The following is a 13,466-nucleotide window of genomic DNA, read 5'->3' on the forward strand; positions in this document are numbered from 1 at the left end:
TCCAACACTTCTTGAAATCCAAACAATGCTCGAATCTGCACTCTCCATCTATCCCAATCTTTTCCATCAAAATGTGGCTGGAAAATTTCTATTGTTTGCACTTAAACTCATTCTCATTATACTCGTGTTTGATCCTCACACTTCATTCGTGTTTATCTTCACACTTCACACGTGTTTTTCACTGGGATCAAAACCGTACTCTGGATAACTAAAAAATAATTAAATACATCTAAATATGTATGTTATTAAAATACTATTTAAAAAACAAATGAATGCACGTTAACAACTCCTACATATATTTACTAGAATATACACTACTTTTTAGAAGTATATTAGCAAGTTATAATTAAAAATTTGTTGAATACACCCTAAAGTGCATGTGGCTAAAATACTCTCATTAAATGAGTGAGTATATTCTAACATTCACCTTTGAATTATTTTTGTTTTTAATATATTTATTATATTTGGTGATGTTTTTCATATCTATTTATTAATTAAAAATAGACATATGCGAGTGTTTAGAGAGGTCTGATCAAACAATAAGATATCAAATTAATATTGCAAAAAACTACTACAAAAACGAACAAAATAACAATCAACGGGGTGCTAGCTTCTTTTTATTGAAGATGGCAATGCACATGAAAATATGAGTTCTTTTGTTTATGTACCTTACTACAGAAGTATATGACAATATAAATCAACACTGCTGGTGACAATTTCAATTTGCTTATCATATTGTTGGCTAAAATTCTGCAAATTGTTCCTTCCATGAATGTGCAATATCGAATCCACTTTCAATTTCCATCACAGAAAAGTGCCATGTCTGAATAGTTTTACACTCATGTCCATCATAGTGCAGTATTTTGTGATTACTTTTAAGTTGCGGTTACAATGTAAATTTATGTGGACGTATCGTGACTTGTCATCGGATGTCAGTATAAAATAGCAAACACCGCCAATATAAATAGTTTTACATTGATATCCAATTAGAGTATAGTATTTGGTGGTTATTTTTAAGTTGCAGTTACAAAGTAAATTTATGTAAACTTATCGTGACTTCTCATTGGACGTCGGTGTAAAACTATTTTACACCGATGGTATATGTCTTTTAAACACTGAAACTATTGTCTCAACCAAACTTGGTAGTCTGATCCTTTGTCAACAAACTTCTGCCAGCTCCCATCCAAACGGTTCTCCTTAGAGGGATTCCAATCAAACTGCCCAAGCTTCATTACTAGTGCGTCGCCAATTTGAGCTACGTAACCTTCGTTGTTTGCATGGTATATCTTGATTGAGCTCCGACAATGGATCCCAGCCCGTTTCCGCGCCTCAATCAACTCAGTTATTACATCATGGATGCCAAAATCATAGAAATGGTCATAAAATATAACAGGCTGCACAAAATTGAAAAAAAAAAAAAAGGCTAAGTATAGGGCCTGGCTTGGAGATTCGACAAGTTGTTAAAACAAATTTGATTCCTTGGTCATTGCAAACAAAAAACTGCACTGTTTAGGTGACCACAAATACGGATCATTTTTAAAGGAAAACCGTATTGAGCTTCCTTAAACAATGATGACTGTATCAAGAAGGTATTAGATGTTAATCCATTCAAAACTTACTGTTCCGGGATGAGTCAAGATATATGCATATCCCTGCATGAGCTTATCTCGTGGGAACGGCCAGTGGCCCTGAAAATAAAATGAATATGAAGTGTTAAATCCATTTTCTTCATTCTCTAATCTACCAAGGCCAGGTTGTAACTTGAAAACTAAACGTAGTAGCAGTATATGCCATAATGCAATGGCTCACAACTTTAGAATCAGTGGAAAGAATACAAATGAAAACTCAAACCACAACTATAAATAAGTTAAAGCAATATTGACGAAGAAACAATGATATCTGTAATACCTGAAAAGTTTTTGGGTTACCAATCAAATTGCATTATATGATTTTGAAATCAGAATATAATTAGTGAATTAAGAATCTAGGATTATGATTAATCACTTAGTTTACCTAGTCAATTATATAAATGGAAATTCTGGTGCAATGAAGTGATGAACCTCATCAACTAGAGCCAATCACAGGATTTGAAACAGAAACCTCACACTTGGCTCAAGTCAATAAACACAAAACGAAACAGGCTACATCATAAATGCATACCAAACCTTCAAAGACTAAGACTGGTGTGTAATTAAGTTTTTTTGGTAGACACATCTTCTGACAGTATCCAAAGCAAGTTATACAAGGTGATACTCTGACATAAATTCCACATAATCACCAATGTTTTCTATTTAATGCATCATATTTTGACAGAACGAATCAGATTACATACTTGTGTGGACCCTGTATCGTGGTTCTCAATGAATGTGACAGCACGAGACGGCCACCATCCCATAACTCCTGTTGGTTTCCCTTGAGGATCTATCATTCTCCAATATTCATTGTGCAGAGCAGAATGAAGTATCCCCTGGAAAAAGGGTAAGCAATAGAATATCAATCTTTAGAATGCAGCAAGATAATATTAAATACTAACATACTTTTTTTCTGGTCTTACTCCCCTATCTCCTCCTCTTCGCATAAAAGAAATCAAAACTTGGTTTATGAGAATTTCAAAACAAGAAAAACAAGCAGTAAAACAATAGATATACCGACAATTGTAACATCAAAGTATGGAAACTCCATGGCGTCAAGTTTTTCCTCTGAACAACAGTTTTAATAGGATTAACACAAATAATATGTTTCAAGTTTGTAAACTTTTAAAATATCTTTCCAGTGCAGATCTAACTCAGATACTTCAGCCCAATTCATATTTCCATTGTAAGACAGCTACTTTCTGGGCGAATAACTTGTTTGAGATTTTTCTTTTTGGAATATATTGGGTACATCTTCTCATTTTGAACCAAATCTTTGTGATACATTTTAAAGATTTTGGCCCAAAATAAGCCAGCTTAGATTGTGAGGGTGTGTCTGCAGTGCATGCAGTTATTTGGTTTATAGGATAAAGTTGTGTCTGTTGTTTTTCCCTGGTGCTATGTAGCTGTTGCAGAGGAATTGCTGATATATGATATCAAGAGAGATAGAAGAACCTCATGAGCTCTTATTAAATCAATCTAGACCTGATTAAATAAATTTTTTCATGACTGGGTTAGACATGACTAGGAAACTTCATTAAAGTCTCTTAAAAGTACCTTTGTTGTGATATCAAATGCAGATGAAGTACCACCAGTTGCATTGATCCAGTTAACTATCCGTTGCCGATGAGCATCTATTTGTTTACAAATGTCAACATATAAGACAAAAATATAGAAATTGGATACAGTTTGATTTTTATATTAATTATCCTCTCTAATTAAGATTTGAATGATCCTTCTTAAAAACTAACTTTCTTGTACTTCTAAATTAATTGCACTGTACATCACATTATCACCTGGAAACATTTTAAAAGCTATACTGATAAATTCATTTGTGTATGTGAACTTACGGTAATTTGAAATCAGCATGTACACTACAAAATTTATAAACACAACTCAAACTCTACTTTTCTCAATACATTAAGGATAACTGAGTCTACAAGCAGTAAATAATAACCTTGGTTGTAACACAAACTTCCATGTTCATAAGCCAAGCTGTCCCAGTATTCTCCAATGGCAAATACAGGATTTGATGTTTCAATATATTCTTTAACATATGTGCCGGAGAAGCCTCTGTTCGAAGCAAATAAAAAATTTCCATTAAAATCAGCTAAGGAACAAAAAGAACAATAACATCGTCCAAAATTCCAATTGATTAAATTTAAAATGAAAATCCATAACATGCAAACAGAGACCACTGAAACATTTCAGATGTTAGGCTTTTTTTAACATATTATCTATATGTTTGAAAAAGTACGACATCTACTAAACAACATTGATATGAGATAGGAAGATAAGGCTTTTTATTAACAATTTCATTATTTATTTTTCTCTAAATAAAAAAACTATTTCATTATTTAGCTTCAACCTTTTCATTATGCAACTTAACAAAGTTCCAAAGAAAAGTATTATTTTCTTCGTCTAAGAGTATGCTGAATATTCTTGCAAACTCTATTTTAGCATTTTTCCAATGACTAGTACTTGTAAAAGAACGACTTCAGCTAAAGCTTAAGCTATTATGCAACTCACATGAATGACCATTTGTCTTGTAGTAAAAATAAATAAATAAAATATATACTGACATCAAAGACTAATTCAATTTGTTAAACTGAAAATTTAGTTAACAGCAGAAAGGATTGAACTCTAGACTACTTAGTTTATTTATTTCTTTCTCACACTACATTGATTCAGTGGCTGTAGAGGAATCGACCCCTGTCAGCTGCATGATAGTTAGCAAAGCCAAATTTGCTTTCATCAAGCAATATACACTAAAAATATTGACTTATATTTTCATTTACTAGAGAAATTATAATGACTAGAGAAACTTATTATGATTTTATGGGTAAAGAAATTGTCATAAGCTCCCATATACTTTATCATGAATAATATTACTTTACAAAGTCAAGCCGCCATCCATCAAAACCTATATCATTGCGAAGCCAGTTCAACCATTCCTTGATATCTTTCCGCACAAAATCCTGAGAATGATCAATATTTGGTGCAGCATGGAAGATATCCCCTATATATAACATTATAAAGAGTCTGTAAATAAGGAGAACCCAAAATAATTGATGTAATAGCTAATATAGCATTGTATTTTTCCATACTGTGGAAAACAGGTGTCACGTTTTTTACTTCCATCTAGGGGAAATATGACAAAAGTGGAACATACTGTTTTTGACTTTTTGGGACCATGTCAATCTTGGTCCACAAGAGGCAAACAAACAAACTTACAGAAGGCACTGGTTAAGAATACTTGGATATTTTTTTGATGAAAAGTGCAATATTTAATGCATGGGTAACTTAAAAAGCTATACCTTCTTATGAATACTTTATTTTTTATAATTTTGATTCCTTACCTGACGCCCTCAGGGCATTGGTCAGCATTTACCTTCATTTAATTAGGATTTGTGTTTTGGGTTCTTAACAAATTGTTTCATTTGAAATGAAAGGAAACAGCCTCAAAAATTCTCCAATGTAAATTACTTATTAAAAGGGCAAGATTGAAATAGCATGTCTCCCTATGTGTATATAAATATACCACTGGAAGGATTTCCACGCCCCTGAAAATTTGGATCATCGCATACAATTGCTTCAGGTCCCCATGCTAGCTTGCCACCAAAAATGTTCCAAACACCATTTGGACTCTGAAACAAGTACAAGTTGTTATTCTTAATTTCGGCAATAGCCATATAATAGCACATATTATGAAATGCACCTCTTAAAGAGATTGACTCAACTTTTAGTTTTCATATGCTATGGTTTAATATTTAAAGTAAATGATACCATGAATCCAAGATCAAAGCAATTATAGGAGAACCGGCACCTATAATTAATAAACTTCTGCAAATCTTAGTATGAAGCAAATGCAGAGGTTAATGCTTTCAGAGAAGTCTCTTACCTTCAGTTTTAATGTTGTTCTTAGCAATGAAATGTTAATTCAATGCACATAACTGAATTAGACAAATGATTAACAGGTAGCATCAAATTCTCCGATGTCAAGGAGTGGGCTTATCTAAAGCTTAATTTATTAGGGTGAAATACTAGAAAGAGTAATGTGAGCAATGCATTCTTTCCAACACACTACATTATTGGGTGAAATTCATGTAAATCCCACTAATTATGTGGTTGTCATTTCCTACTTGGTGGGACCCATTTCCGTAATGGTGGGACCGTCATAACATCACACAATAATAATGTGTTGCTTTCATTTCTCATACGAGGCATAGTTTTATATCTCTATCACATCTAACATAAAAGTCATTATTTGAACTGGAAGCGTGGAGCTGTGGAAAACATCCAGTCCCCCTATAGTGCTATACCTGTGCCGAAATTTTTTCTATGGCTTAAATAACTTAGTCCCTATGATATAAGGAAGGATCCTTTGGTTTTGGTCATCTTAATTGTTTCTTTACAGTTTGAGTCCCTATATGACAAATTATTTAGTCTCTAACATCAAGATTCTCCTATTAACTGATGAGGTACCTATCAGAAATCCACCTCATCTTGATATGTGGCAGTGAATTAATATATATTTTTTCTGTAAGATGACACAAGCAGCCTAAGTTTGACGCAATTAAACAGGCTAGAGGCAGACCACAATTAAGGCAGAATTTCCAACGCTCTGCGAACAACCATAATATTCTCAAACCTTAAACCCTCAATCAATGACCCAAGAACAGATGTAATTCACAGAAAAAATAAACAAGAATCCAGACTAAATAGTTTACCTGTTTATGTGCGCATCGATGATTAAGTACAACATCTCCCAAGGCCTATTTAGAAAATAAACATCTTACAACAATTACAACCATATATTAAAAGAATATGTATGCACAAAAAGTCAAACAGTTACAAGAGGCGTATAGTAACAATTTGTCCCACAGAAATATTTTAACTATTTAAATACATTTATGCAACAGGGAAACTGATAAGAAAAATACATATAAATGAAATCAAGTCATCAAAAAGAATTCCTTACAGCATTCTGCACTAACTGGTAGTTTGCTTCTTTTTTACACATAAGAAAAATGTACTTAATTACTACCTTTTAGTCTCATAAAATCAATGTCATTTCAAGTAACCATGACGTATCCACACAATTTATTATAAGTATTTAATTGAGATCTTGAATACTTCAAATTCTTTCAACCACCTAATTATTTAAAATAATGACTTCAGTTAATTCTGTATCTAGTCATATCAGTTTTCTTATTTGTAATTCAAACAACACAATCTAAAAGAGAATATTTTACTTATCCACAGATGAAACGTAAATTTATGTTTTACATTATTTAAGAAGAAAAAGAAACAAGTTAATTTTGGACCTCCTAAAGCCATAAAGTTTGAGATTGTTGTAAAATTTGAAGAAATTAATTGCTTGAAATACATCTTTCGATATTCATTTTGGTATGTCAATAACCAGCACAACATACCAGCAGATCATGAGAATGCATTTCCTCTATACAATATTTAAGTTCTTCCACAGAACCATAGGATGAATTCAAGTTGTAAAGATCAGAAGGCATGTAACCTGCATATAGTTTACATTGTTCATGAATACATACCACAGGTGAATCATATATTAGATAATAAATAAACTATTTTGACATTGAATTGAAGAAGGTTCCCTCAGGAAGAAAATTAAAAAACACCACGTTGTCAGCTCTCTTGTGAAGAGAATGAAGTTTGCAAAGGCATTTATCCTTAAATCAGAAATTGTAAGATTAATCTTACATTTAGTTTTAATTTATAGAAGTTATTCAACACACAAAACTTTCAGTTCTCAGCAAACAATGGATCTGTGCAATGGGCATATCTTAGATTATGTATATTATCTTTGCCCCTTTTTTCTCAAAAAGTTAACATAAAAACAATGAAATACAAATTGAAAATTCTTTGGATATTCTATTCAATGCAATGACAACTTTTGTTAGTTCAATTGCACTAGCGAGTATAAGGTAGCCATACCATGCATTACTTCAAAGATGGCTAGATACGAGTATACTACATAAAGTAATATAGAGAACTAGATGAGCTTGCAACCCGTGGAACAAATTTTAAGATATGAGAAGGAATAGTAGTTAGCAGCTAACTGTTAGCTGATCCATGTAACCAAGTGAGAAAAGACTCGACTGTTGTTGATAAGAAGGGATAGTAGTAAAGTTAGTTGAACAAATTTTATAGGAAAGACCTGAATGTCTTGTTGATGATCTAAACAATTGAAGAGAAAAAAAAGTAGTAACATTGAAAGCTAAAAACACTGTACTTAGTTCAATTGAAGCATACAATCATGTATACTTAGTTCAATTGATGCGAATGTTTATGTTTTTATACAGATAAGCTAAAATTTACTGTTGTGCTTGATAGGGTTATGTATTTGCTTTTGATGGTAAGGGGAAAATGACTACAATACTGATAGATCACTGCAAATTAAGAGGAATGAGGCCTAAAGAGTGGGGCCCACTCAACCAAGTCACACACATTCAGTTTGTAGAATGATTGATGGAGGGAATAAAAGCTAGTAACAATGTCTCTTATTCTACTGATATTCCATTAAAGAGGGGAAGTGGGAAAGACATTCAATTTCAAGAAGAATGAACGAAAGGAATAAAAGCTAATTAATATCATTTATTTTATGTTATAAGAAGGAGGGAATAGGAAGAGGGGAAGATATTCAGAAAATATTCTAAGAAACAATTAGGGGAATTCTTTCTCTGATTAGGAGCAATTCTGCTCTGGTTTAGGAGTTCTTAGAACTCTGGTTTATTTCTTTTTCTGCATTTTCATATTTCCAGTATTGTAAGAGCTTCAGAGTTCGTCAATTCTAGTCAATAAAATTATGTTTTCTATCATTGGTCCAACCTGTCGGATAGAGAGAGAAGCTAGCGAAACCGAATGCCACCGAAAATGTCCGACAAGGTTGAGGCTTTGGAGATAAGAATGGCTAAGATGGAAGGTTCAATGCGTCAAACCTTGGATGAATTTCGTCATGCCATTTTGACAGAGTTTGCAAAACTGTTGAATCGGCCTACACCTGGGATATCGCAAATAACCGGCCAATTACAGAATACAAGATGGCAGGGAAGAAGGTGGAGCTGCCGTCATTTGATGGTGACGATCCAGTGGGGTGGATCACGCGAGTAGAGACATATTTTGAGGTACAGGGAATATCTGAAGAAGTGAAGGTTCGTTTGGCGAAAATTAGCATGGAGAGAGCAACCATTCATTGGTTTAATCTTCTATGTGAAACGGAGGATGCTCTCACATGGTTGAAGTTGAAGGAAGCGCTGATTGAGAGATATGAAGGAAGAAAGAGCGATAATCCAGATAATCCATTCGAAGAATTGAAAGATCTTCAACAAATTGGAGATGTGGAAGAGTACATTTCAGATTTCGAATATTTCTCTTCCCAGGTTAAGCGTCTCCCCAAAGAACAATACCTTGGGTATTTTTTGGGTGGCCTCCAACTAGAGGTACGTTTGCAAGTAAGGACCTTCAATCCTAAGACACGTGTGGAGGCAGTGAAATTGGCTCGTGGTGTTGAAACAGAGTTACGGGGCATGTTGAATTACAGAGGAAGCGGAGGTGGAGGTCGTTCGCGAAACTGGAAGGGGGGAAGAGAAGGAAGTAATGGGTCTGGACTGGATTTTTTTTCAGGCCCAAACAAGGGAAATGCAAGTCCTGGGGGAACCCAATCCAGAAATACTCTAACTGGGTCAAATCCTAACCCGGAATTAAGCATGCAAGGAGGCAACCTTGATCAGTACCAAACACGAACAAATGGCAATGAAGAGCGACGGGGGAACCACGAAAATCGCAATCGGAGAACTAAGCATCTTTCATATCCTGAATTAATGGATCGTAAGGCGCGAGGCCTCTGTTTTCGATGTGGGGAAAAGTTCCATCCTCTTCATCAGTGTGCTGAAAAACAGTTGCGTTTCGAAATTCGGAGATGATGAAGTGACGGACGAGGCCGGTGAAGTCCTAGCTATCGAATTGAAGGAAGGGGAGGAAAACGTTGCACTAAGATGCAACTTTGCAGTGCTATTCAGAATAGCAGAGGAAGGCAGAGCTCGAAATTGGTTCCCTTTTTCTCTGCGTTTGGAAGGTATCGTGAAGGGCATGCCGGTCACGTGAAGGGCATGCCGGTCACGATGATGGTGGACACTGGTGCTACTCACAGTTTTGTGACTCCTCAAATGGCTGCAATTCTGCAGCTTCCACTTCCAATAGAACAATCCCAGTTACGAAAGCAAAATTTGGAAACGGTTCTCGTGTGGCCATAACAGAGAAGTGTGGGAATTTTGACATTCAAATTGGAAGGTTCCAGACCACGGTTGAAGCTTACATAGTGAAATTACAAGGTGAGGACATGATTTTGGGAGTGGCTTGGCTGCATAAGCTAGGCAAGGTGTTATTTGATTGGGAAGAAATGACAATTTGCTTGGACTGGAAGGGGAAAACTGTGAAGCTCCAGTGTCAAAATCCGGAGAATTTGAGAATCAATCCAGAAAAAGAACTTAATGTTGTTACCACGAATATACTAAAGCCAAAAAAAATCATAACATGGGAAGGGAATAAGGAAACCATCAGTTGGGAACCTGGAAGTCTGCTACAGAATCAATCTTTTAATGTTAGCCTTGAGGGCAAGGCTCATTTTGAAGCGGATGGCAATGATAGAACACTGCAAATTAAGATGAATGAGGCCCAAAGAGTGGGGCCCACTCAACCAAGTCACACACTTCACACACATTCAGTTTCTAGAATGATTGATGGAGGGAATAAAAGCTAGTAACAATGTCTCTTATTCTACTAATATTCCATTAAAGAGGGGAAGTGGGAAAGACATTTAGTTTCAAGAAGAATGAATGAAAGGAATAAAAGCTAATTAATAATGTCATTTATTTTATGTTATAAGAAGGAGGGAATAGGAAGAGGGAAAGATATTCAGAAAATATTCTAAGAAACAATTAGGGAAATTATTTCTCTGGTTAGGAGCAATTCTGCTCTGGTTTAGGAGTTCTTAGAACTTTGGTTTATTTCTTTTTCTGCATTTTCATATTTCCAGCATTGTAAGAGCTTCAGAGCTCATCAATTCTAGTCAATAAAATTCTGTTTTCTATCAAATACTGTCAGCGACATTTTAATTTTTATATCAAGCAAACACACAATCTGTATTCATAATATGACTGCACAATCATATGTATACGTATCATTTGGTTTCCATATAAATATATCCACAACTAAAAAATGGGCAAAATGAAATTGACTGTATTTTATGACTTGCAGGGTGCCTGTCTTATTCCCATTAAATATATAGTTAAGAAAATTGATTTGAAGATTTATAAGTATTACAAAACAGTGAGCTCAGAAAATAAAAGAAAGCAAAAATAAGTGGGGCAAAGTCTGTTAGGATCCTTTCTTTGAGCAAGAAAGAATTCTTAGAATAATGGTGTAAAACAGACTCAAATGAATTAACATAAAGATTGTAAGCAAATGAAGTAAGAGAAGATACGAAAGGTTGAAAATGAAGAAGATATCCTCGCACACAAGGCTACCTCAAAGAAGATAACCTTGCACACAAGGCTACCTCAAAGGTTGAAAATGAAGAAGATAACCTTGCACACAAGCCTCTCTAGTCACAAAACTTAATTCTTCAAAGCTATCCTTTCCCACTACCAATTTAGGGCTATTTAAAGACTTTCTAAGATTACCAAAATAACAACCACTAAACAAACTCGCCAACTTCCCAACTAACTCTAATTATTCTATATCCTAACAGAATCTGAGACTGAACTTCGATTTAATCATGTGAAGTTCAAAAAAGTATTTTCTAATACAAAAGCTAAACTATATGTAACACACCCAATGCATTGAAATGGGGATGCAACAGCCTTTCAGTTCAGTCACTACGATTGAATGTCTGTTGTGACAAACTGTAACAACATACACTAACAGCAGATAACAGGATTGCTACAGCTCACAGATAACACTCTAATAACAGTGCAACAGTAACCAAAGTTTCCTAACAATGATGGACTAAGCACTGGTATTATTATGCCTCGTAGAAAAAAGAAAGCAGGTCAAACCTTGAGCGGAAACAGATTCTGTTGGTGGTGGCAGCCACACTGCTGTCACCCCACATTTAGATAAATCAGCAGTTTTAGATGCCAACTCCGTGTACCAGCTCCTTCTCCAGCTCTCCCAGTTAAAACCTTGAAACTTGAGGGGGGGAAAAACATCAAAGCTAAGTCAAATTTTCTTTTCCTCTTTTAATTGTGCCTTGCCAATATAAGAGGTAAATACATGAAATTGATAATGCATATGACAAATACTTGTAATATCAACAGTTAATGAACACCAGTAGACATAATCATGCAAATAATACAATGCATATCTTATAATGAAATACTACTAGATGAAATGAATGGTAAATTAGTTCGATAAAATTAGCATACAGTGCAAAAACTCTAAATTGCTTCAGTGTTTCTGCATGCACAGTACAGCATTTGATTGTCTGGTGTATAAATTCAAAATGCGATTATTGCATAATCTAACATACTTTTTATTGTCACAGAAATACTTTGTTTCTAGTCTGAGGAGAATCCACAGATGTCAAGTACAAGCCACCAAGCTTGGAACCTCTAGAGATGAATGGGACACAGTTCACCAAGAACATGGTCAAATAAGAAAACCAACAACATTATTTTCTTGACTGAATGCAAGCCCAAATTTTAAGCTACAACATTCTATTAGAAGTAAAACTTGAAAAACCAAATACTCAGGCATTACACAACGTCATAGTCTGGACCACAAGAGCAATTATATTAAAGTAGCATACAGCGCATTTAACAAACTTGAATACATAAGATCAGCAGCAGGCCATGCATCTTAATGTCAACCAATCACGCTAATAAATAATTGTCAGAAAATAGGGTTTGATGCCCTTTTTGCCTTGATATTTCTCGGTATAAATAATCGTTACAACATTTATATCTAATAATTACAAATTAAGAGGATCAAATCAAATCCTGATTTGTCTAACTAATTTTAGAAAAACTGATAAATATAATTATACATTATTATTTATTTCCTGATTCACATCCCCCCTCAAATTGATGCGGCTGGTCAAGAAGCATCAATTTGCTAACTAGAAACTGATGGCGCGGGCGAGGAACAGCTTTGGTAAGAATGTCTGCAACTTGAAACTGAGTATTGATGTGAGGAATGGATATAATCTGATTATCATAGGCCTCACGGATAGAGTGACAATCTACTTCAATATGTTTGGTGCGCTCATGAAAAACAGGATTTGCAACAATTTGAATAGCACTTGTATTGTCGGCATAGAGAGACGTCGGCTCTGTTTGAGGGAATCCAAGTTCAGCCAAAAGACCACGAAGCCAAATTATCTCAGAACAAGCAGTAGACATAGCACGATATTCTGATTCTGTAGAGGATTTAGAGACTCTTGCTTGTTTCTTACTTTTCCATGATATCAGTGAAGAACCGAGAAACATGCACCAACCGGTGACTGATCGCCGAGTGTCGGGACACCCTGCCCAATCAGCATCACTATAGGCAATCAATTTGGGAATTGTGCCAATGGGAAAGAAGAGACCTCGTTGAGAGGTACCTAGCAAATAGCGAATTATGCGACGAACTGCTGCCAAGTGAAGGTGGCGAGGAGAGTGCATGAACTGACTTACTTGTTGAACAGCAAATGATATGTCAGGACGAGTAATTGTCAAATAATTAAGACTACCCACAAGTTGTCGATACAATAAGGGATCCGACAATAGATCACCCTCATCGCGGTGATATTTCACATTA

At 35.0% G+C, this 13,466-nt stretch overlaps 1 protein-coding gene across 5 annotated transcripts in view; it reads right to left on the reverse strand.

Annotated features, from left to right (window-relative positions):
• Positions 1 to 938: 938 nt before the first annotated feature.
• LOC113785442 (uncharacterized) overlaps positions 939 to 13,466 on the reverse strand; it is a 29,198-nt gene continuing 16,670 nt past the window's right edge. For 4 of the 5 annotated variants that reach the window (XM_027331808.2, XM_027331807.2, XM_027331810.2 and 1 more), the window contains 10 exons: positions 11,723 to 11,855; positions 7,067 to 7,164; positions 6,362 to 6,406; positions 5,173 to 5,278; positions 4,524 to 4,650; positions 3,589 to 3,704; positions 3,189 to 3,265; positions 2,333 to 2,467; positions 1,620 to 1,688; positions 939 to 1,394 (listed from right to left, as the gene is read on the reverse strand). In XM_027331808.2, coding sequence (XP_027187609.1) covers positions 1,122 to 1,394; positions 1,620 to 1,688; positions 2,333 to 2,467; positions 3,189 to 3,265; positions 3,589 to 3,704; positions 4,524 to 4,650; positions 5,173 to 5,278; positions 6,362 to 6,406; positions 7,067 to 7,164; positions 11,723 to 11,855 — 1,179 coding nt within the window. In that variant the 3' untranslated portion in view covers positions 939 to 1,121. The remainder of the gene's footprint in view (positions 1,395 to 1,619; positions 1,689 to 2,332; positions 2,468 to 3,188; positions 3,266 to 3,588; positions 3,705 to 4,523; positions 4,651 to 5,172; positions 5,279 to 6,361; positions 6,407 to 7,066; positions 7,165 to 11,722; positions 11,856 to 13,466) is intronic. The other variant, XR_003471511.2, reaches the window with a different exon arrangement.

The sequence above is a fragment of the Cicer arietinum genome, chromosome 3 (assembly GCF_000331145.2).
Source record: "Cicer arietinum cultivar CDC Frontier isolate Library 1 chromosome 3, Cicar.CDCFrontier_v2.0, whole genome shotgun sequence".
Taxonomy (NCBI): domain Eukaryota; kingdom Viridiplantae; phylum Streptophyta; class Magnoliopsida; order Fabales; family Fabaceae; genus Cicer; species Cicer arietinum.